The sequence below is a fragment of the Tenrec ecaudatus genome, chromosome 3, assembly GCF_050624435.1.
Source record: "Tenrec ecaudatus isolate mTenEca1 chromosome 3, mTenEca1.hap1, whole genome shotgun sequence".
Classification (NCBI taxonomy): Eukaryota; Metazoa; Chordata; class Mammalia; order Afrosoricida; family Tenrecidae; genus Tenrec; species Tenrec ecaudatus.
The window spans coordinates 173,111,793-173,137,660 of record NC_134532.1 but is presented as its reverse complement, the minus strand read 5'-3'; the positions used below and the strand labels follow the sequence as shown (position 1 = coordinate 173,137,660).

At 44.7% G+C, this 25,868-nt stretch overlaps 1 protein-coding gene across 1 annotated transcript in view; it reads right to left on the bottom strand.

Moving 5' to 3' along the window:
- The window catches only part of TEC (tec protein tyrosine kinase), a 129,967-nt gene extending 104,303 nt beyond the window's left edge, over positions 1–25,664 (bottom strand). Inside the window, exon 1 of the mRNA XM_075544370.1 lies at positions 25,275–25,664. Coding sequence (XP_075400485.1) covers positions 25,275–25,379 — 105 coding nt within the window. The 5' untranslated portion in view covers positions 25,380–25,664. The remainder of the gene's footprint in view (positions 1–25,274) is intronic.
- Positions 25,665–25,868: the final 204 nt, after the last annotated feature.

Sequence of the window (25,868 nt, the reverse complement as noted above, 5' to 3'; positions counted from 1 at the left end):
TGCAAACTAATCTGAGTGAAACGTTTAGAAGGAGGAAAACGATGTCGGCAGGTACAGCAGGAAACTGAGAGTTCAGAGTCTGAAACAACCTGAGGCAGGTGCAGGGTTTCATGCCACCTTGAAGGAAGAGGCCGAGCCTAGCCGGTCAATTAGGTCACAGCCTGAGGATGCGTCCTTCGGAGGTTGGCCTTCTCATTAAGGAGGGTTCTAGGAACAACTCCCCTCCCCCCGCCGCTTCACTGTCCTGTTGTTGAGACAGACACTCTGCAAGGTGCTGGAACCATGCTGGAGGCCCGCGAGAGTCCTGTGAAGCTTCCACCACCATTGGATCCACAAGACTTTGCACCCACCAGTCCGTGATGTTCCTGCATTCTGCATCATTGCATTTGGCTGTGTGAGTCTGAAGAGGGGTTTATGGACTAGAATCGAACTTATGGACTAGTATCCGACTTGTGGACTTGATCTGGACTCGACTGAACTGGACTGGGATGTTTTGCTTGATATATAAGTACTTCTTAATATAAAGCTCTTTCTTATACATATGAGTGTCTCTGGATTTGTTTCTCTAGTCAACCAGGCCTAACACACAACTTAAAATGAAGCTTGGCTCTGCTCTTCAGTAGCTGTGCAAATATGAGCATGCTACTCACCTCTTTCAACTTCACTTCTTCATCTATAAAGTGGGCTAACTTCTTAGAGTTTTTGCACAAATTAAATTGGAAATGTTACATAAAGTGTTTAGTATGGTGCATGGATCACCAAAAGCAAAGATAAGAACCTATTTTCATCAAGCCAATCCTTATTCATAGGTGACCCTTATAGGTCAGAAAAAAACTGTTTTATATGGTTTTTGAGCCTATAAATCTTTATGGGAGGTGACAGCCTGATATTTTTCCCTCAGAGAAGCTAGTGGGCTCGAACTACTAACTTTATAGTTAGTAATTTAATTTGTAACCCACAACACCACCAGTGTTCCTACCTGCATCCGTCATTAATTAAACATTATGTGATGATGGTGCTGACGTCAGTGATGGTACCCGAAGGCAACCCAACCATTACACATTGAATTGGTATAAATCTCTAGAATCTCACTCCACCTAATTTTAGTTTTCAATTTTCACCCATTTCTAATATGCCACTTCTCCCAAGAATGGCATAATCCCCGGATCTGGAATGAGAATATTGGGGTTCTGGCCTTGGTCTCCCAGTAACCAGTGGGGTAACCTTGGGAAGTCACCAATCTCCACGGTCTAAAACTTAGCTTGTCATCAGCTCCTCCAATGTGCTGAAAGAGGCACAAGAAATATTCAGTGATGCGCAAGAGAAATTGAGAGAAGACCGATGGAGATAGAATGACCTGCAGATGGAATGGACAACCTCATGCCAGAACACACAGAGTAATGTCTAAACACTCGAAGGCAATGTTCCCAAATGATGTTTCTTAGGACACTGTCGTTAGGTGCCATCGAGTTGGCTCCCACCCGTAGTGACCCTCTGTGCAACAGTGCTGTGCCATCCTCACAATGGTTCCTAAGCCCGAGCTCCCTGATGCAGCCACTGTGTCCATCTATCTCGTCACAGGCCTTCCCCTGTTTTGCTGCCCCTGCACTTGGCCATGTATGATGTCCTTCTCCGGGGACTGGTCTTTCCTGAGAAGACGGTGGAACATTAGGGCTTGTCAAATGAGAACATCTACTTTTAATAGAGCATCACCTCAAGAGAAGGAGCCCTGGTGGCACAGTAGTTAAAACGCTCAGCTACTAACCAAAGGTCAATGGATTGAACCCACCAGCTACCGGGGGTCGGGGAGGAGGGGTTGGTGGGAGATGTGACAGTCTGCTTCTGTGAGCATTTAACAGTCTGGGATAGTTCTCCGTCCTCTAGCGTCACGATGAATTGGAATCAACCAGAGGGTTTAGATGCCTGCCTGACTGGCTTTATTCACTATTACAGATCCGTGGCCAGCACAATGTCCAACACGTGATGCTTTTATGGTTAGAAACCACCGAGGCAATTTCGACTCCTAGTGACCCTGTCTACAAAGGGACAAAACACAGCTTGGTCCTGCACCAGTCTCCCAATAATCCTTATATCTGAGCCCACTGCTGCAGTCACAATGTCACTCCATCTCCGTGAGGGCCCTCCTCTTTGTCACTGCCCCTCCACTTTCCCAGACATGGTGTCCTTCTCCAGGGACTGCTCTCTCCTGACAACATGCCCAAAGGATGTAAAATGAAGTCTCGTCATCCTTGCCTCTAAGGAGCACTCTGACTGACTTCTTCCAAAACAGATGTGTTTATCCTTTTGGCAGCCTGGGGTACTTTGGAAATTCTTCACCCAAACCACAATCCAAACACATAGATTCAGACTTCCTTATTCAATGTCCAACTTTCACATATATTTGAGGCAACTGAAAATGCATGGCTTGGGTCAGGTGCACCTTAGTCCTCAAAGTAACCTCCTTGTTAATCAACACTTGGAAGAGATTTTATGTCACAGAGATACCCAATGGAATGGACCAACAAATCGTGTTTGGGGAAACAGGGTCAAACAATGCCAAACCGGTTTCCCGTGTGCATGTCTCAGCGCCCTTAATCCATGAGCAGACTCTGTGAATCCTGAGGAGTACAGCACTTCCCAATCTTATTCCATCACAGAGCTCTCTTCCTCTCGAACCTGATTAACCTCTCGCATAATTGTAGTAGTCCATTATACACAGTTTGGAAAACACCTTAAGTCTACACGCATCTTTACTAAAATAAAATATATAAATTACCTTATTATCTGTGTGTGTATATATATATACACAATGAATATAGTATATATGCACATATATATAAAGAATAAGTGATTTATAAATTTGTATGTTGATATGTTTATATTACTTATTTATTTTTACATATAAATATATATAATTAAAAGTTAAAATGATTTGACTCATATCTAGAACGCAGCGGATGGATTTTCATTTAAGTGTTTTCTGATAACCCCACCATTTCCCCCCAGCATCCTGTCCTTTTAATCTTCCCATCACGACACAGGGTCTCTATCTCGCCTACCTCCCCACATCCTGCCTGGTCTCTCTGCTCTACAATCTATTCCTACAAAATCAGCCTGCTCTGAAAATCCTCTGCCTCTCTTCAATCTACATCCATAGTCTTAACATGAAAATTGCTCTATAATTCTTCTTCCCCCTTTACAATCAATCCAAAGCAAACCCACTGCCATCCAATTGATTCTTATTCATAGTGACCCTATGGGACAGAGTAGAACTGACCCTGTTGGGTTCCCAAGACTCAAGTCACATCTTTCTCCCGAGGAGTTACTGCTAGTCTTAAACCCTGTAGCTCAGTCCATAGCCTGCTGCTACACCATCAGGGTTCCTGACAAGCCACCCAAAAGAGTTTGAATCTTGTCATTTGCAATATCATCCCCCTCCTGAAATCTTTTCGAAGTATGTCCTCTCCTTTTGTAATAAGGCAGTTCTTGTTCTTACATTTTCCAACTTGTACTCTCTTTAGGTCATTCCTTAACCTTAAGTAGATATTATATTTATGCCTACTTCTATCTGAGCTCCACCTTCATTTCCCACCAGTTTATTTCCCAATGATCAAGACTTCAAATCTCCATGCCTTTGCTCATGCTGTTCTCTACGTGGAAGGCTCTTCCGTCTTTAACCACCTATTGAAATCTCTGCAAGGTCAGTAGTTCAAACCAGCAGCCACTTCTCAAGAGAAAGGCAGGGCTTTATACTCCTGTAAAGAGTCACAGTCTCTATTGTCTTGTTTTGCTCTGTCTTGTTTTTGTGCTTATTATTGTCTCTGCAAGTCTATCTAGATAAGATAGGCAGGATTAATAATCCAGAGGAGAAAACAAGGGACTGACAGTTCCGTGGGGACATGGGAGAAGGAGAGGCAAGGGAAAGGAAGTGGGTTAACAAGCCCAGGGACCAAGGAACAACAAGTGATCTAAAATTGATGGTGAGGTGGGCATAGGATGCCTGGTAGGGCTTGATCCATGGCAATGTAACCAAGAATTATTGAAACCCAAATGAAGGCTGAACATGATACTGGGTCAAGAGGAAAGTAAAAGGAAATAAAGGAAAGAACTAGGAGGCAAAGGGAATTTATAGAGGTCTAAATACAGGCATGTACATATGTAAACATATTTATATATAACAATAGGGAAATAGATTTATGTGCATATATTTATAGGTTTAGTATTAAGGAAGCAGATGAACATTGGACCTCTACTCAAGTACTCCCTCAACACAAGAATACTTTATTCTAATAACCTGGCATTCTGTGATGCTCAGCTTCCTGACACAATCACTGAAAAAAAAATAGGTGCATAAGCAAATGTGGTGAAGAAACCTGATGGTGCTTGGCTATCAAAAGATAGACCATCTGGGATCTTAAAGGCGTGAAGATAAACAAGCGACCATCTAGCTGAGAAGCAATAAAGTCCACATGGAAGAAGTACACCAACCTGTGTGATTATGAGGTGTTGATCAGGTTGATCAATCAAGAACAAAAAATCATATCATTGTGAATGAGGGGGAGTGCGGAGTGGAGACCTAAGTCCATCTGTAGACAATTGAACATCCCTTTACAGAAGGGTCACAAGGAAGAGAGGAGCCAGAGTGCAGTATAGCACCGATGAAACATACAACTTTCCTCTGGTTCGTTTATGTTTCCTCCCCCACACCATCATGATCCCAATTCTACCTTACAAATACAGTTAGACCAGAGCATGTACATGGGTATAGATAAAAGCTGGAAACAGGGAATCCAAGACAGATAAACCCCTCATGACCAGTATTAAGAGTAGCCATACCACGAGGAGAAGGGGAAGATGCGGGGATAAAGGAGGAACCAATCACAATGATCTACATATAAACCTCTCCCAGGAGGATGTACAACAGAAAAGTGGGTGAAGGGAGACATTGGTCAGTGTAAGACATGAAAAAAACAATAATAATTTATAAATTATCAAGGATTCATGAGGGAGGGTGGGTAAGGGAGGGGGGTAATGAGAAGGTGATACCAAGGGCTCAAGTAGAAAGAAAATGTTTTGAAAATGATGATGGCAACAAATGTGCTTGACACAATGATTGGATGATGCATAGATAAATAAAATGATTTTTTTAAGTGTTACAGTCTCAGAAACTCACAAAGGGCAATTCTCCCCTGTCCCACAGGATTGATATGAGCAGGCACGGCTGGGTGGCAGTGGGTGGAAAGGAAATCACTTGTATGCAGAATCATCTTTCCCCTTTTCTGTCGCCAAGGCAATTTCACTGCTGACCTTTGTGAGAGGCATACAACGGGTTGTGCAAAGGAACGCAGATGTGGGAGTTGGGGGAGAAGATAGTGAAGCAGGTGAAGTTATCAAGGAGAATGACCAAGAGGTTGGTGGCCAAAGAAGAAAGTGGGAGGGTGTTTTCAAGAAGTACTTGAACCAAAGGAGAAAGGATTTTTGCAGGAGGGCAGAAGGTGGTGGCCTTGGAGCAGTATGGAAAAATCTAGGAAAGATTCAGGAGCGAGGCTTTCAGGGAAAGGAGTGCCTGCATTCTGTGAGAGGGCCAGGGTGTGGAAGAGTGGATTCACAAAGGAACAATGCTCTCAGAGGGCCACCGGGAAACTCTGGGCTGGAAGCCAGCAACATGAATGGAAGTTCAGAATCAGAGGGGGGTTGACAGTACATAGGAAGACAGCTGGTCATAAATACTAGTTGCCAAGGAGACTGGGAATAAGAGGCAAGGCGTTGGCCCAAGCTGGCTGGGGTCCCAGGCTGTGTCAGAGGTCTGAAGAGTTAAGCATTGGAAAGTCTTTGAGGAGCATTCAAACAATAGGTTCGTGGGTCGGTTTCAGATGCCTATGAAGAACAGACTTCTCTAATACTACACTGCTGGCCCAAACTTCATCCCACCCAGATCTGTGTGGGGGCTGTGCCGTGGAAGGGTGGGGAGCAGTGGGGGGGAGGGTTGGGTGGAAGGGAAGGCTCCGTCCTTCAGCCTAAGGCAGTGATTGTAGATCTGAAAAGCAAAACTCAGCTGCACACAGTACAGAGTTCACGATGCAGCGGTGCTGGGGGGTGGGCGGGCGTCGAGTCAGTTCCAACTCACGGCACTCAGGTGTGCAGTCGTTTTCCAGGCTAAGACCTGTCTTCTCAGGCTCCTCTGGGTGGGTTCAACAGACAAACTTTTGGCTGGTTGAATGCTTAATCACAGGTACCATGCAGAGATCAAAAGCCTCCACTCACAGTCTAGATAACAATATATACCAAGGCCCGAGAAGAGGTGGGCTTGTCTAATAGAAAGAGAAAAGCAATACAGAATGCAGAAAACAACATCTAAATTCTTTAAAGTCTATATTAGACAGGATTTTTTTTTTCAAATACAAAGAATTAGATGTAAGCGAAAAGCATCAAGGACAAGGGAAAGCCTGTGTTGGTCTACACAGTCAAGAAAGCCAGGGCTGCTCCAGACAGCCTGTGCCCCGGCCTGCTCCGTGATATCTCTCTGTATCACGGCCTCCTGCTCACCGGCTGCCAACAGCTTTCTCCAAGGCCCCCTGGGAAAGATGGGCCCCAGGAGCTACACGTTGCATCACACTTGCAGCAACAAATTCCCAGAGGAAAAGAATGCCTCCCTTCCGAAACTCCAGCAGCAAAAGGCCCTGTTTCAGCCAGCTCGGATCATGTGCTGGAGCCCGGACCACATAGCCAGGTGCGGTGGAATGGCATTTCTTAAAGGAGGCTCTTCCCCCCTACATGACTGGAACCCTTCAGATGATGGGGGCGGGCTATACAAAGAGGTCCGTTTTCATTACCGCCCCACTGGCTATAAGGATAAGCCATCTTTGAAGAAGGAACAAGACCATGAGAAGAACACATTCCAGATCTGTCTGCTGTGGCAGAGGCCGAGTGCAGGGATGCCAGAAGCTGTGGCCCAGAGACTATGGGACAGAACGCCAGGAGCAGTGCTGAGGCGATGGGACTGAGACAGACCAACGAGTGGGCAGAAGCCAAGGGACTGCGTGGCTGGGGGCTGGAAAGACTGGACTGCTGACTGAGGGGAGGTGTTGCTGTGGACCAGTGACTGTGACCTCACTGCTTACTGGCTCTGACTTGGGGTACCCTATTAACTTCCCTAATAAGCCCCCATGATTGCAAATATTGGCTGAGTTCTGTGAGGCCCTTAGAGCAAAGTACTGAACTCTCGCCCAGAAGTGGAGTGCCATGGGGGGAGTGGCTAGGGTCAATGTAGGTAAAGAAGACTGGAGTGTGGAGGCATAGTTAGGAAATAGGGCCTCCAGAGGTCAGACATAACCCTCCACCCTGCTAACTGCACCAGGCAGTGGGGCTTCTCTGATTGACTAAAGCCGAGTCAAATGACCGCACTGGGATTAGTTCCAACTCCATCCAAATTGGGGACAGAATGATGCCCCATAGGAAGAAAATCTGGGCAAACAAAAACCATATATATGTCCATAACAGTGTGGTCAGGAGCCCTGGTGACGTAGAGGCTGTTCAGTGGGCTGCCATCCACATGGTCAGCAGTTCGAAATCACCAGGCATGCCATGGAAGAAAGATGAGGCTTTCTACTCCCATAAAGAATTGCAGTCTTGGAAACTCACAAGAGCATTTCTACCCTGTCACCATGAATCACCACATCAGTAAGTACCGTGTGGTCAGTGGTCAGTGAGATCCAGAAACCAAAAGAAGAAGCCCAATCTTGCTACCTGAAGCACAGAAGGACTTTGTGGTCAGACAGAACTAACTTGAAATTTCAGCCTCAACACTCGCTGTGTGATGGTCAGGATAAGCATAGTGCCTACAGACTAGGGATGTTTGTGGGGATCCATCAAATAATGCGCTGCTGAACACCAGGCCCGACACCAAAGGAACTGCCTAGTAAATGGCAGCTGTCATTAGCAGTAATAATGATAATGACCCTTACTCTTCTTCTGAGAACAGGGTACCTACCACATGAAGGGGGAGCCGGGGCGTGGTGAAAGACCGAGTCCTATCAGAGCCTGGATCCATCAGGCCCGATTCCAGTACCAAGAAAGGCCAATCACGACACAATGCAGGAGCCAAGTCAACACTGACATAACAATTCAAAGTGCTACAAGTTTGGGACATCAATGCTCAATGACACCAGGGGTACAACGTCGGATGAGGTTCGCATGGCTTCATGGCCAACTGCCATGAAGCGTGCCGGCAGCTCTAGGATAATCTCTTTTGAGGGAAGGGAAGTTGGTTGAGGCAGTCTCCGTACTTTCAACCATGGCTTATGAATAGTGCTAAAGACAACGAGAATAAGGCAACAGGTCTAATGATGCTAGAAAGGCGAAGGAGAGCTACCACCATCCAAAACAAACAAACAAAAAAAGCTGTAGCAGAAATGAGGAGAACTGCCTCTTGCGTGAAAGACTTTACCTCAACCGCCCTTCAAAACTGGTGCAGTAAATGCACAAACCTACTAGGTATTACCATGTGAACGGTGCCCAGGATCTGACTGTGTTGTCCACAGGGCAAACCCTGTAAGAGTGTCCTGGAAGCACTGGGCACGGGCAGGCAAAAGAAAGGACGTCTAAGAAGGACCTGGGGTCAATGTAGGGGTCAGCAGCTGGGAGAACCTGGGCCTTTGGAGACAGAGTGCCTTCTCCAATATGGCAGCTGCTCACCACAGGAAGTACTGCAAGTAGAGCCAGGATGACCGAAGTCCTGAATTCTCCACCTTCACTGATGCTCATCTTAAAGCCGGAGTAGCACTAAGGATCTTTCTGTTCACCATACCTGATTGTATGGGAAGGGCTCCATTTCACTTCGTGCGCTGTACCACCGGAGAGAAACCAGTGTCCTCATCAAGCTCAGGAACAGTTTCTAGTATCTCATGGGTAGTAATTTCTATAGGTGACATCTTTAAAATACCATATTTTAAAAATACATTGGGTTGGAACCGCTATAATATAAAAATGTGTTTCAACAGTAACTTTCTACATTTGTTGGGTACTTGTTATTGTGGCTGGTGTTGTTGTTAGGTGCCATCAAGTTGGTTCCAAGTCAAAGCGACCATATAGCACAGCAGAACGAACACTGCCCGGTCCTGCACCAGCCTCACGATAGTTCCTGTGTCTGAACCCATTGTTGCAGCCACTGGGCCAGTCCATCTCAAAGAAGGTCTTCCTCCCTTTTGCTGCCCCTTTACTTTACCAAGAATGATATCCTTCTCCAGGGACTGGTCTTTCCTGAGAACATGTGGCCACTGGAAAGTTTAACTTACCTGTGTTCCTCATACTTACCCCCTACTCCATTGCTGCCAAGTCAATTCCAATAAATGATAACCCATGTCAGAGTAGAACTCCCCTCTGGCCATTTTGTGTGGACCGGAGATCAACAGCTTGGCTTTTGAGTGTGTCAATAAATTCACTGTTGACTGTAAATTTGGAGTTTGCACTGTGTATTTATCTTATGCCTCACTGGTCTTAAGAGATATCATTGGTTCAATCACATCTGGTTTCTGAGAAATGTCCATTTGTGCCTCAGCTTTGTTCTTTCAGTTCCGCCCCACTCCTGTTTTTCGAAACATGCCTTCCAGTCTCGCTCCAACTCAACGTAACGTAATAGCCTTTGCTGTGGAATGCTTTCAAAACTACTTTGAAAATCACCGGTTATCACTGGCTTCCATATTTGTTTAATGTCCTTTAAGACCTGTGGCACATTCTTCAAACACAACTTTCTTTTACAAAGGAGTAGTCGAGCCTCCCCAAACTGGGTATGTTTGCTTAAAATTATAAAAATCCACATTCCTCCGCATGCACACCCATGCAAGATTTGTTTTATTTTCCACTGCTCCACAAAGTTCAAGGGGAAAAAATGCATAAGTTAATTTTCCTTTTAATTCTCAGCAAGCTATCTTTGAGACTCACTTTTCTCGTCTATAAAATGGGCGTATTATATGTGTTCTTTGCCAAACACGGCAGTAAGCCATCTCATTATTCACGCACATGCATAAAACACCTGGAGGAAAAACTCACAGTCCTTCACAGCATGAGGCCAAGAATCTTTCTGAAGTGGACTGTTAATTAGGTGTCACTATACTATGTTTCAGAGCTGGAAAGCCTGAGGCATAGGAATATAATTCCACTTAATAGCTGACTTAGAGATCCAGCTCAGACTTTCCAAGGCTGAAACATTTGGATAAGAGGTCCAAAAGAGAAGTCAAAGAAAAAATCTGAATAAGCATTCACTCTGCTCCTGTTTGTTTTTTGTTTTTTTTTTGTCAAGAAATCACACGAATGCAAAATTGTCTAACGTTGGTTTGCCCGGCTCATGCGGCTGGGCCCTGATGACTCACGCAGTCAGGAAGAGGGAAATGGGTGAGGACTCTAGCCACCTAAGGATGTTTGATGCCTTCCTGATGCACAGGGTGGTGCATGAGCCCTTACCTAAACACAAAAGTCAAATGTCATTTAAAGGATATCATAACCACCTCTACACCTCTTGTTACTAATTCCTAGGAACTTTTCCCACCATAACAACAACAACAAACAACAAAATCATTGCCATTGAGTTGATTCCAACCCCTGGCGACCCTACAGGACAAGGTAGAACTTCCCAAGTGGGTTTCTAAAACTGTACATCTTTGCGGAAGTAGAAAGCCTCCTCTTTCTCCCACAGAGCGTATGGTGGTTTTGAACTGCAGACCTTGTGGTTAACAGCCCAACTTGTAACCTCTACAACTGCAGCCATAACATGGCCTCAATAAGTCCAGATGTACTTTCTGTCCTTCCTTACTCAAAGGAGCAAGGCGAATGAAAACTTTACATAACTGAGAAGTTGGTTTTTCCATTCTTTTCCCATTTAATGGTTATAAAAATATTTATAACACAACGTTTGCCAGTTCGACATGTCAGGTTGCTGGTGGGTTTTTTAAAAGGTATTACTCTAAATCCTTCTAACTGATTCGTAAGAAGACCTGGTGATTTAGTGCCTACATGTTGGGCTACTAACCCCCAAGTCAACAGTTCAAAACCACTAGCTGTTCCCTGACAGAAAGAGGAAGCTTTCTAATCCCATAAAGAGTTACAGTCTTGGAAACCCACAAGGGCAGTTCTAGCCCATCCTATAGAGTTGCTATGAGTCAGCATTGATTTGATGGCAGTGGGCTTGATTTGCATGGACAATGACGAAGAGAAGCTAGAAACATCTTGATTTCAGAGTGATATTTTGAGACATATCCCTTAAGGGAAACAATCTTGCCAAAGGGGTAAAATGCATGACAACACTCACTTAAAAATTTTTTTTGAAAAATAACACGTATGTTCAACAATTGGGGGAAGGCCCAAAATACCATTCTTTGTTAACATGATCCAAAGCCATGCAGTTTTTAAACAATGATCACTTCTATAATAAGGTGCTACCCCCAAAACATTAGGCATGCCCTAATTACAATGTCATAATGGCATGCCGCTAAACAAGGATTATAAAATTGAGAGTTACATAAGCAATTGCACATCGCCATGAAGTGAAAGCACTTGGTATGTGTGCGGGACTAACGTGAAGAGATGCTGAGCAGGTAAAGAGAAAAGGCTAAAGCTTGAGCCTATTGAACCAGGTTGGAACTTTGCAAAAATTAAGGGTAAAAAGAGAAATGCAACGGGGCTTCATAGTTGGCGGAAATTTTTCATTATCTTTCAATTCCATTTTTCCACCATATTTTGATGTTATCTCATCAATTTGGCGGGGAGTTTCACAGTATAACTCACCAAACTCCTTGCCATCCAGTTGATTTCAACCTACAGTGACTCTAAAGAGCAGAACAGAGCTGTCCCGGGGTTTCTGTCGATCTTTCCCAAAGCAGAAACCTGCATCCTTCTCCTTCAGACCACTTTGTGGTTTGAAGGCTGATTTTGTAGTTAGTGGCCTGACTTGTAACCACTATACCACCAGGGCTCTTAAAGTACATGAAAATTTTCAATCTGCCATTTGATATCCCATAGGTGTTCCCAAAACATTTCACTCTGAAAAGTAAATGCCACGCAGTTACAAAAGTGTGTGTGTGTGTGTGTGTGTGTGTTGAAAGCCAAAGCAGAGGTTTAAAACTTAATACTCACTGGACTAGACAATCTAATTGACCCGTTTCCCTCCCCTCTCCATAAACCATTCTTTTGAGTCACTGTGCTAAGAAGAAATATATGAGTGGAAAAACTAAAAATACAGCTTATGTGTTCCTTTCAAGAGTGCTTCCACTAAGGAATATTTCTAAATAACCTGAGAAACATAACGCTTCCATAGGCTCAAATGGAATGCTCGGTGGCTCCGCCTATATACCCAAAGGGCACAGAACAGTTCATCCAGAAAATAACGAATTTAGGCTATTGTCCACACCTTGGATAATTATGACCAACTATTTTTTATTTTCTTTAAAAGAGGTACCTACCAGAAGGACTCAATGTGGAAACTCCACCAAGGGAACTGGGCTTCACCTCAAACTCACCTGCGGCAGACTGAAGGAACTGACATATTCCTGTAAGGCTGAAACACCTTGGGCCTAAGAAGCAGCAGGGGAGTACTATCCCAAAGGATGGACTGGTGGTCATTAGACTTTGGTTTAGATCGCTTGCTTTGAGGGTGCCCAATGGAAGGTGCCTGGAACTGTCATATATTTGCTATTTAAATGCTCTCCTTGCTTCCTTACGGCATGTATTAGTCTGGCAAACATGAGTACTACTGAAAGTTTGTCCTATCACCAACCCCCGCATTGTTGGTGTAAACAGTGTCCAATCATTTAAGCGTTTGGTCTGTACAAGTCAACAATTCATGGACTGCACTCTGAAAAGCCAGCCTTTACATGTATAATTTCTTTTTATCAACAGTGTTATAAATTCTATACCATTGGCTAAATTAATGACAATATCCATAGAATCATCTTATGCCCTAGGTAGATAATGTATAATGTTCTCTCTGTCATAAAATGAACATGATATCACTAAAGTAAACCAGAGACATATACAAACCATAAATGTATTAATGGATTTGGAGTTCACACTTAATTCTAGCCCCAATCCAAGAAAAATTAGTTCTTATGGCATGGCCCTATTCGATGCTCACGTGCATAAGAGATCACTAAAGATACAGGTTCTATAGCACAGTGTGGTGAAGAAACCAGACGGTGCCCAGAAAAATAGCTTCTGGGGTCTTCAAGGATTGTTTTCAAACAAACAGCCATCTAAGTTAGGCATTAACTAAATCCACAAAGTAGATGTACACCAGACTGTGTGATCCCAGAATTCTAAATAATAAAATCTCAATCTGAAGGAGGGAATGGTATCAGAACTTAAATCGTGAACATTCAATTTGCAGAAGGCTATGTACGACATACGACAATGAAAGTCAAAATCTATTGGCAGGGTCCTCACATAGATTAAGCTTCCAGTGAATTCCCTCTGACCATAGGCCAGGATTGTGTACTGCTCCTAGACAGGAGCATTGTAAAATCAATTATAGCAGTTGTAGTTAAAATGCAAAACCTTATCATTTGACCTCCCTTTTGACCCTTTATAAAGTTGCTTCAGTTTTTTAATATTGCTTTCTTTTTGATTGAATATTTCTGGTTTTGTTTTGTCACTGTTGCTGGATTTTTGTTTGATTCTTTGTGTATTGTATGATTTTCTGTATATTAAATCCAGGAGAGGTAAATCTACGGAGACAGCAACTAAATTAACAATTGCCTAGGGGAAACAGCAGAGGTTGAGGTTAATGAAGAGCGAACAACAATGAGCATGAGAAGAAAATGTTCTGAAATTGACCGTGGTGACGATTAAACAACTTTTCTTAATACGATTGAATGATATGTGAATTATATGCCAATAAAATTATTTTTTAAAGAGAGGTAGCCAAAATGACCTAGAATTTCATTCAGTACATTCTCCATTAGAAAACTTACAATCTTACTGAGAAGACATAAAGAACGTATGTGAAAATCCTTAACACATTAGAAAGAAAACGATTCCTCAGTAAAACCACTGCCTCAGGACCAATTCTGGCTCCTAGTGACCCAACAGCAGAGAGTAGAACTTCTCCTTCGGGTTTCCAAGACTGTCCTATACGCAGAAAGCGTCATCGCTCTCCGGTAGCATTAATGAGTGGCTGGTGGGTTTGAACCACTGACCTTACAGCTGGTAGCCCAATGCTTAGCCCACCATGAGTTGTTCCTCTTTAAATGAGAGACTGTGATGATTCTTAAAGTTTCCCTTACAGAATTACCGCAGGTGCAATTAGGTTAAAATATAACATATTATGATTAGATCTCCCTTATAGCCCATTTTAAATCTCTTCTAGTTTTAATATTTCCTGCTTTCTTTTTGATGGAGGTTGTTCTCCGTTTTACTTTGTTTATGTTGTTGAGTTTTCGTTGTTGTTGCTTCTGAGTTTTTCTGTATATAGAATCCAGGATAAGTGCATGTACAGAGATTAACTGGATTGATGGTTTCTTGAGGGAATGGCAGGGGAGGCTGGGGGGAAATAAGGAGCTAACAACAATGAACACAAGAAAGGAGAAAATATTCTAAAGTCAACTGTGGGGATTAATGTACAACTCTTTTTTTAAATCATTTTATTGGAGGCTCTTACAGCTTGTATCACAATCCATACATACATCTATTGTGTCAAGGACATGTGTGAATGTACAACTCTTCATATGATTGAACTATTGAATTTATGATATGTGAATGCTGTGACAATGAAACTTTCATTTTTTTTAAAGTTCCACATAGAGAAGAGAGGCTGCCTCTGGAAGCACATTGACAGCAAAAGGCACTCCATGGAATTGCCATTGGGCAAGCTCAGCGCATAACGGAAGCTAGCAGATTCCAGACCTTAGAACTACCTGGTCCTTTATGATCACCCTCCAAAGAACACGTCAGCATGACAGCAGCTCACCAAGAGCAGCCGTTGGCAGTGCTGTGTTCTGTATTCTCAATGCACAGGTACCATCATGGAAGTGTAGGCTTCTGCTTTCTCTGTGCAGGTAAGATCGTTTGGGGAAAACGTTCTCTTTACTTTGGTGGAAGTGGAATCTTGTCATCAGTCTTTCGTGGGCAAGCATAAAGTAATGTAGATGCTAGAGCTCTTGGGATCGAATGCAACAAGGTCAGACTGTCTGAAGAGGCTGTGGGAAGTGACTCGAGTGGTAAAAAGGGAATGGGAAATAGTGGCCCTCTTGGAGAAGCAGCATAGGGCAGTCACCTCTACGGAGAGCAGCCAGAACCAAGACCTTGATGCCATTCCAAGAAAGACAGAAGCCTGGAAATAGGGCCTCCAAACAGAAACAATGGTAATGTCCACTGAGGCTATAATGTCCAACAATGACGCCTGACCTACCTTGCAGATTAAATTAATATTAGACTTATAAAAGCTCTGTAGGGTCCAAGCTAAGCTGGAACCACAGGAATGTCTGGGTAGAAGGTGGTTAAGCAACCTGGGTTCCAGGCACTCATGAGAGACTGAACAAAACTGAAGTTTTTCTTCTTCCAAAAAGTCAACTAGAAGGACAGTAAATGGTTTTCCCAGCCCCCTGTGAAGCCTGTCACAAGCATGGAAAGCATGAGTGAGCAGATAGACAGCGGCAAGGTGCTAAAAATACGCACCAGTGGTAAATGACTTAGCAAAACTGCAAACGCCAGATCCAAAGCTGGCCGCGTGAGGGAAAGGAGAAACAACTTGAGTTACACCATAACTGAATTAAACAACAAAATCAACTCGAACTCACTGCAGTCAAGCTATTCCCAACTCACAGAGAACCTACAGGACAGTGTAGAACAGCCACTCTGGGTTTCTGACACTGTAAGTCTTTACTAGAGAAGAAAGCCTTATTTTCCCCCTCAGAGAGGTTGGCGGGTTTGAACCAAAGAGGGGTCTCAAAATTGGGGTGCATCGGGCATACTTAAATGAGGGCGGGGTGTTCTGGGAAAAGCCATCAAGTTGTTATGGAGGGGTTATGTGAACATCTGCATCTTAGACGCTAAGCCATCATTCAGCTGTCTCCGTTTCCTCCCCAAGTGATGGCTCACAGATGGGATATCTCTCACCCTCCTGGAAGGATATTCAAGAAAGCATCTCGGAGGCCTCCTACCCACCCATGAGAACACAACTAAAAGCAAAATAATAGAAGACACTCCCCAAATACAGGGCCAAACCAGATCGTGCTGCAGTGGAGTTTCCCATCAGTAAGCTGTTACTCCCCGACTGAAACAACAGCCCCAAACCAGAGGCATCCAAAATACGGAAACCCTCCAGCATGAGAGACAGAAACTCAACTTAATGTACAACACTTCAACTTGGGAGGCAGACACTGAAGCCATGTTTTTTAAAAAAGGCAGACACACAACTATAACCAAAACCAATTGTCGTCAACCGTGTTCCAACTCACACTCCACAGGACAGAGCAGAACTGCTTCATATGGTTTCTGTGAATCGTTCTGACTGTGGCATCACTCTCCTGGGGAGGGGCAGTGGGTTCTGAGGGCTACACTTTTTGCCTAGCAGCCCAACACTTAACCTATTGTGCCAACAGGGCTACTTTCTGCGTATGTATACAGAGAACAAAACAGAGCTTTTCATTTAAAATGTTAAAAATATTATTACATTCGTGAAATCTCATTGGAAAGTTTGAATCATAAGGTTGAAAAATACCTCCCTAAAACTGGAACCAAGAAAGTAAAGATAAGAAAAGTTGAGTCCCAGCCCAAGATATTCAATATCTGAACTTGTAATATGAATTGTTAAAAGAGACCATCCAGAAAACAGAGAGGAAGAAATCACCAGTGAAATAGTCTAAGAAAATTTCCCTAATTAAGGATGTGAGTTTCCAGATGCAAAGAGCTGAGCACCATGAATGAAAACAGACCCACCCTCATGCAGAGCATCATAAAATTTCAGAACTGTGGCAGCAAAGAAGAAAATTCTATAGCCTTCCAGATAATATAAAAAAGTACACAAGTTATCAACCATAAAAATGAGGAGTCAGAACAGCTTTGAATTTCTAACTTGCAAGACCATAGTTTGAAAGCAACGAATGGAGCAGTTCCTTAAAAACTCTAAAGGAAATAATTCTCCTCCTAAATTTCCATAGTCAGCAAAATTATCAGTAGTCTAAAATTGATATTTTCAGGTATTCACAGTTGCCAACAACAGAACTCCCATGACTCCCTTTCAGGAAGCTGTTGGAGGATGTCTTCCTCCAAAATAAGGCACAAGTTGGAGCAATAAAGATGAGTTCACAAAACTTATGGAAACATGGTTTAAGCCAGCAGTATCTACGCTGAATACAAATCAGCCAGTCACAGAAAGACAAAGGTTCTTTGAGCTCACTTTTATAAAATGGTAAGACTAGCTATATACACAGAGGCCAAGGAGTTCATTGGTTGTTATCAAGAGTAGGGGTGGGAGAAGTGAGAGGGATATTCAATCTCTACAAACACACACACAAACATCAAACCAAACCCACTGCTATCAAGTTGGTTCCGACTCATAGTGACTCTAGAGGACAGAGTAGAACTATTCTTTATTGTTTCTGAGGTTGTAGATCTTGATGAGTGAACAAAGTCTCATCTCCCTCCCAAGAAGCAGTTTGTAGGTTTGAACCTCCTACCTTGTGGTTAGCAGTCCAGTGCTTACCTGAGAGAGCTACCAGTCACTTTTCATTTTCATGGGAGGGGTATACACACCTTAACCAAAGTAACAGATGCCTTTATCTACACACACACAAAAAATGTTTGGGTCAGTGATATGTTACACATTTGCTATACACACACACACACACAAATGTTTTGGCTAATGACTATGCAAAGCATTTGACTGTGTAGACCATAACAAACTATGGATAACCTTGAGAAGAATGGGAATTCCAGAATACTACATTGTGCTCATGATGAACCTGCCTATGGTTCAAAAGGCAGTTGTAAAAACAGAATAAAGGAATATTGTATGGTCTAAATCAGGAAATGTGTGTGTCTGGATTACATCATCTCACCATATTTATTAGATCTGGACGTTGAAAAAATCATCAGAGAATCTGGATTACATGAAGAAGAATGTGCTATCAGGATTGGAGAAAGACTTATTTACAACCTGAGATATGCAGATAACACAGCCTTGCTTGTTGAAATCGAGGAAGACCTGAAGCACTTGCTGATGAAAATCAAGGATTACAGCCTTTGATATGGATAAAAACTCATCTTTTAGTAAATATAACCAAAAGCTTTACTGTTAGACCAACAGATAACATCATGATAAAGAAGAAAAGATTCCATCTAGCTTGGCTCCACAATCAATGCTCATGGAAGCAGCAGTAAAGAAATCAAGCCCACATTCCACTGGATAAATCCGCACAAGACCTCTTTAAAGTGTTGAAAAACAAGGATATTCCTTTAAGGATTAAGGTGCACCTGACCCAAGCCATAGTGTTTTCATTGGCCTCACATACATGTGAAAGTTGGACACTGAATACGGAAAACCAAAGAAGAATTCATGCATTTGATTTATAGTGCTGGCCAAGAACATTGAAAGTACCATGGAATGCCAAAAACACAAATAGATCTGTCTTGGAAGAAGTAAAGCCAAAATGCTCCTTACAGGAAAGATTGGCAAGACTTCCTTTGGACGTTTTATCAGGAGAGAGCAGTCCCTGAAGAAAGAAAGATATCATGCCCGGCAAGGCAGAGGAGCAGTAAAAAAAGAAGAAAGATATTGTACAAGATAGATGAACACAGGGACTGCCACAATGGGCTCCAGTGCAACAATTGTGAAGGTGACGGTGCAAGGCTGGGCGGCGCTCCTTTTGTTGTATACAGGAGCACTCTGAGCAGAATCGACCCAAAGGCACCTAACAACCACATGTCACATAAAATTTGGCAACAACAAAAACACATGTATGTATATGCAGGTATGCGTGTACGTGTACTCACCCAAACGCACTGCAATTGAGTATAAACTGAAGCCTATAGGGCAGAGCAGAACTGCCCCTGCGGGTTTCTGAGGCTTCTTGACAGGAACAGAAAGTCTCATCTTTCTGCCTCAGAGAGGCTGGTGGTTTCAAACAGCTGACCTTGTGGTTAGCAGCCCAGGGGTGTGCATATATGTTTACACACAGAGACACAAAGTTTCCCCAGCTATCTGGAAGCAGGGTGTTGCTGTGAAACCTATTTTAATAAACAATGTGGTAAAGGGAAGAGGCAATTACTATCCATTTTAGATGGGAAGTTTTGGAGAGTTCCCAGTGGGGGTGGGCAGCAGGGGGTTGGAATACAGGAGAAGAGGAGGTGGGAGAAAAGAAATGGGGGTGGGGGGTGGGAACCAACCCAGAGACAAAGGAACAAAAAGTGAACTAAAATCAATGGAAGGAAGATATAGCGTCTGGTGTCTTAAAGGCTGGAAGGTAAACAAGCGGCCATCTAGCTGAGAAGCAACAAAGCCCACATGGAAGAAGCATACCAGCCTGTGTGATCATGAGGTGTCAATGGGATCAGGTACCAGGCATCTAAGACCAGAATAAAACAATACCCAATGTAAAGCAGGGGTGGCGGGGAGCAATGGAGTAGAAACCCAATGCCCATCTGTAGACAATTGGACATCCCCTCACAGGGGGTCACAGGGAAGAGATGAGCCCGTCAGGGTGCAGTGTAGCACCGATGAAAAACACAACTTTCCTCTGGCTCTTTGGTGCTTCCCTCACCCCACTATCATGACCTCAAATCTACCTTACAAATCAGATTAGACCAGAGCATGCACACTGCTGCAGATAAGCATCTGCAACACAGGGAATCCAGGATAGATAAACCCCTCAGGGCCAACAAGGAGAGTAGAGATACCAGGAGGATTAGGGGAGGGTGGGGGGAGGAAGGGGAATAAATCACAAGGATCAACCTAGAACCCCCTCCCAGGGGGAGGAATAATGGAAAAGTGGGTGAGGGGCAACAGAGGATGATGTAAGATATGGAAAAAATAATCTATAACTTACCAAAGGTTCATGAGGGAGGGCAGGAGGGTGGGGAGGGGAAAGAAATGAGGAGCTGAGATCAGGGGCTCAAGTGGGAAGAGAATGATTTGAAAATTATGATGGCAGCATATGTGCAAATGTGCTTGACGTGTTGGAGGGAAGTATGGATTGTGATGAGATGTAATAGCCCCCAATAAATTTTTTTTAATCTACTATGGGGATCAGACCAAACAACAGGAAAAAGCTAGAGTAACGCTGGCAGTCAGCGTTTTCAGAGCCAGACCAGCGCTCTGGCAGCATAATGCGCAGCGGCTGAGTGTAATTCCAGGGAAGAAGTCTAGAGACGCCACTGTGGCTGCTCAGGATGAGCACTGCCATTCTCACCCCAGGCTGCAAAACAAGCGCTCACAGATGGCTGGTTTCACTTTTCACCTTTCTTCATCAAAGAGAACATTCTTTTCTTTCAAAGAGATACTTACCCGAGGGTTTCTAAGGAGCCCTGCTGTTACAGAGGAATACACAATGCACTGGTAAACGCTAGATCAGCAGTTCAAAACCCTCGGCCACTCTGTGGCAGAAGGATGAGGCTCCTGTAAAGATTTACAGCCTCGGAAACCCACAGAGACAGTTCTACCGAGTCCATAGGATCGCTGTGAGTCAGAACAGACTCCCTGGCAGTGTGTTTGGTTTGGTTTCATTTTACATGGGTATTTACTCAAAGGGGCCAAAAGAGAACTTTCAAGCTTTCTAAAAGGGAGAGCTACCTCTGACCTCTGTGTGTGTGTGTATGTGTGTGTGTGCGCGCGCGCGCACGCATACATGAGGGTACATCAAAAAGTATTGCTATAAAAGCACAGAAATCTTTATGAAGTATCCATGTGTGTATGTGTGTTGTTTCTCAACCTCTCCTCCATCTCTCTAAGCATTCCCCGAGAATGCTGTGCTCTGTAATGTACACATCAGGGCGACAGCATTGACATCCTTGAGGGACTCAATTATGCTCCTCTACATTTTTCTCTTTTAGTTTGGGGAACAAAAAGAAGTCTGAAGGGACAAAATCAGGACCGTGGGGTACGTGGGGCAAGGCTTGCCAATAAAATTCTAGTAGGATGATCCTTGCTAAGCTCGAGGAGAAAACATTTTCATTCTAGGAAAAAAAATTCTCAGAACAACTTTTTTTCTCATACGTGCAGTTTGTCACTGTCTTAAACTTCCTCCTGAGAAGCCCCCGTGATCATCCTGCATCCTTTGAGAAGCCTATCAAGATTGCCCTTTTGGAACCCCATAACTTTTTGAGATGACATCTCTGTCTTGAATTGAACTGTTTTGATTGGATCTCTTTTGAAGGCCCCTTAATGATACTGAGACAAGTATATCACTAACAGCACTTGTCTACAGCCACCCACGGATGACAGCGCATGTTTAATAATGTTTAAATAATTCTATTGGGAATAAACCCGTGCATGGATTAATTGGAATTCTGGTAGCAATACTTTTTATTTACCTTCATACATATATATATACATGCACACACATGTATATGTAAAACAAACATCTCTGCCATCAAGTATCACCAACTCATAGTGACCGTATAGGACAGGGTAGAACTGCGGGTGAGTTTCCACCACTATCACTCTTTACAAGAGTAGAAAGCTCAATCTTTCTGCCATGGAGCCGCTGTGGTATCAAGCTGCTGATCTTGCAGATTGCAGCCTATAAAACAAATAAGGGTCATATAACCTGATGCTTCTTAGACTTAACTTCACAGGATTAGTCTTCTTGGTTTGAAGACTTAGAGTCACGATCTCATGACTCATGGTCGCAACTGCCTGAATATAGTTCATAAAGTTTAAATTCTCTGTCCTAACTTGGTGAGTAGCATTTGGAGTCTTAAAAGCTTATGGGAGGCCATCTATCTAAGGCACAACTGTTGTTCCCTACAAATGGGAAAGAAGGAAACCCAAGATTTAGAGAAGGAACTCGTCTACACGATCAATTGTCCACTTGAACCACAGTCTCCACCACCTTGAGACCAGAAGAGCTAGATATTGACCAAAAAAACAAGGACTGTGGGTAGGGCAAAACTGCAAATTCACACACACACACACACACAATTCCAGACTTTCCGGACTCACTGTTCCTCTCTCCACTAAGTGTGATCACTTAGATGAGCTATGACAGTTCAATCCAAGGGTGAATTGGTGGAGTTAGGACAGAGACCAAAAGGCCAGAAGACAATTTGGAGAAGGAGGTAAAGACCAAGCCCCCTTTCTGGGGATTCTGTCTTCCCAAAGCATTTCTCAAGGCATTAACACATCATATGGGGTAATTTTACAATTTCCAGTGACCATGGGCCAATTTCACTCCTCTCCGTAAGAAAATCATTCCTAGTTTATGTGCCCAGTTCAACCCAGACAGCTGGTTCCTGAGGCTGCTGAGTTCAATTTCAGTGACTCCACTTTGCACATGGAGACTAGGCAAGATGGGAGCACTGCAGGGGCTATGAGACAAGGGATACTGCTACCAGCAGGCACCCACCAAGTCTGCCTACCCTGCACAGTAAGGTGCTTCTCCCTGGGGGTGGAAATCCCAGGCGGGGTGGACTGGGGTGGAAGCCAAGGAGCTGAAAGATCTGGGGTGGAGATGGGAGGCACCAACCCTGTCAACCTGGAGGAACCTGTAGGCTGAAGGTGTGGCAGCAGAAGGCCCAAAGCCCAGGCTCCCGGCACTCAGCATACACATAGGCTGTCAGTGGAGGAGAGTGAGCTGAGCAAGGCAGAGAGACCGGCAATTCTCCCCCAAGCCCAAAAGTGAGCCTACACTGCCCACAACCCCTCCAACTCCCCCGGCAAGTGTCAGCTTCAGGGAGCAAAGGTAGCTAGTCTCTGATCACCAGGGTCTAAAACACACCCTCTGCCCCTGGAGGAACTGGCTGCTGGGGAAACAGGATGACTATCTAAATACAGCGTGAAAGGGTTTGAGTAAACATTCATTTTCTCTCCTGTTTGGGGAGATGGATGGTAGGATGTGGGTCAAAGGTACTGTCAACTGGAGCATGATTTGCATGTGTTTACAACACTAAACCGGAATGCACATACCTTGATGGGGAGAATCAAGATCATTGATATACACACACTATATAGTAAGGAAGCATCCCACGTCAACAAAAGGAGTACCATAGTAGAGCACCTGGAGGATGGGGAAAGCATCGGTCCTTCGGAAGCACTGAAAATGTAACTATACTGGGGGAGAAATGCTTTCAAGTAAGTAAGAAGATTATACACACTATTTTTCTTCGTAGAAACAGGACATTCCATATGATTTTGGTGGGCCAAGGAGCTACAGGTGCCACCAAATAACCAGGGAAACCTCCAAGCTCTTTGGGAACCTGGCAGTTTGGGGATTTTTTTTCTCCCTGCAGTTTGGTTTGGTTTCAGGGGGCAATCTTCTAAGAGGGAGTGAAGTCTCAGACTTTCCTAAGAGGAAAATGGTCACCCACTGGAAAAACACACGACACTGCTGCAGACGCCTGATGATGTTGGGCCATCTTCAACCCCCCCACCCCCACCCTGAGCCACCGCATCCTGTTGGATTGAGTTAGCATTCTAATCAAACATCCTGGCAGCGAAAGAATTGCAATCGTTCAGAGTGTTTCCAAACCTGCTGGCCGTGCCAAACCAAAAGCCAAACTCACTGCCAACCAGTCACTTCTGAGCCACAGTAACCGTGTAGGGTAGAGTAGAACTGGCCCCTTTGGGTTTCTGAGGCTGTGAGTTTTGGCGGGAGAAGAATGTATTATCTTTTCTCCTCGGGACCCAGTACACAGCAGTGTATTGGTCTTCCGTGGTGTGGGTAAGAAATTCAGAAGGAAATTGAGGCATTAAGGAAACATGTATACACTGAAGCTAAAGCCCTCATTTTTCCAGTCCAAATATTCACTAACCTCCCGTTTTCAATACTCAAACACAACGATCCAGGAGAAAAAACAAACAAACAAAAATGTGAGCTAGGTGGGGTGAGGCGCTCAGACCCAGGCAACTGTCGAACTTGCCCTGTGGTTCCGCTGACTTTGAGAAGACAAGCTAACACCCAAGCAGAGAGGAAAAGTCAACTCCATCACATAGCCGGGAAGTGAAACCAACGCTAAACTTGCTACTACCAGTTCAGCCTTGACCCCTAGTGAGTGTCAGTGGACTTAGCGTCACCTAGTGCGCTAACTCAGTGTCACCACCACCATCCCCCAACACCAATACCAACGCCATTGCCCCCTCCTAGATCAGACCATACAGAATACTTCATAATATTTCTTGACTATTTAAATCCAATAATTTAATTGTAAATTGCTTACATGCATGATTCTTTGTGAAATCTTTCTACAATGAATTACATTATTAGTTACATTATCTTCTTTTCATTATCTGAATAGTTACTGCCACAAAATCAGAGCTAAAACACCGGAAACTCTGCCAAACTCGGCAACTACACACGGGCAGCCAAGGAAAAGCCGCCAAGGGCCCCTGCTTGTGTCATGTGCAGAGAGCACACAGGACTCAAAGTGACCATTGTTAATTGGGTAATAATGAGAATCTGACTGGAGAGTCTTAAAAGATTTAAAAAGTATTAGCATACAGTTTAACCTTATATATATGTTGATACATGAAAGCTGGGTATACTGAAAAAAAAGTTTGTACTGTTATCACTGATTTCAGGGATATTTTAATCGAAAACTAACAATAGTTGTCTGCTGAAAGATTGCACCCAAGCATTACAGACATTCATGTTGGCGTCACTGCCTCTGACCGTGTTACCTTGTGCAATGTGAAGCCCCAGAGCGACGCCACTGCTTGGCCCTAGAACAGGGACACTAAGGCGGGGAGGAGAGGCTGCCTTAGGCCGCCCGCCAGCCCGGAAGGCAGGCCACACAGGGCGCACACCTGTCCTTGCGGCGGCAATGTCCCTCACCTGATCCTCCCGTCTGCGCTCGCTGGTGCTCAAACGAAAAAGCCAAATCCACTGCCATCAAATCCATTCCGACTCATAGCGACCCTAAAGGACAGGGTAGAACTGTGCCACAGGATTGCCAAGGTTGGGATCTTTATGGAAGCAAACTGTCACATCTCTGTCCCCACAGAGGTGCTGGTGGCTTCAAACCACGGACCTTTCAGGATTGTCAAAGCCACCAGGCGCATCCCTGTCCGGGAATCCTTCCTCACCTGGAGTCCCGCAGCGGCCCAGCCCCTCCGCCGACTGGCAACACACTCTTACCTGGTCGGAGCGTGACGGCTGCGCCCAGCACCGCAGGGAGTGAAGTCCGGCGGGAGCCGCGGGGTCTGAGTGTCCGGAGCCCCAAGTCCGCAGGCCCGCCTCCATAGCTCGCCCCGCCCCGACGGATCGCCCCGCCCCCTCGCGCCGCGGCCAGGGGCGGCTTCGGGCTCCCACGCCTTTCGGCGGTTTCGAGGCCCCCCTGGCGGGTCTAGCCCGAGCGAAACCGACCAGGTGGAGCGGCGCCTGGGCGCGGGGCTCGGCTCCCGCCAGCCTGCCCGCGCGTCCGGAGAGTCGCAGGGGCGTCCTTGGGTCCCGCGGCGAGGCTCTGGACCTCCGGAGGCCCCAGCTTCCTGGTCTAAGAGCCGCCCACGAGGGCTCGCACTGACATCCCCAGCCGGCCGGGCAGTCCCCGGAGCAGTGCCACCTGTGGGTGACTGGAGGCCCTGTCCGAATTAGCAGACGCCCCGCCCTTTCCGCAAAGCGGTGACACCGGGCAGGGGTGGCAAGCGTCTAGGTTTGGCAAAGGAATAAGCCATTGAGCCTGGCTGATCCCGGGTGACGTGTATATACGACTTGATTCACTCACTGAAACCA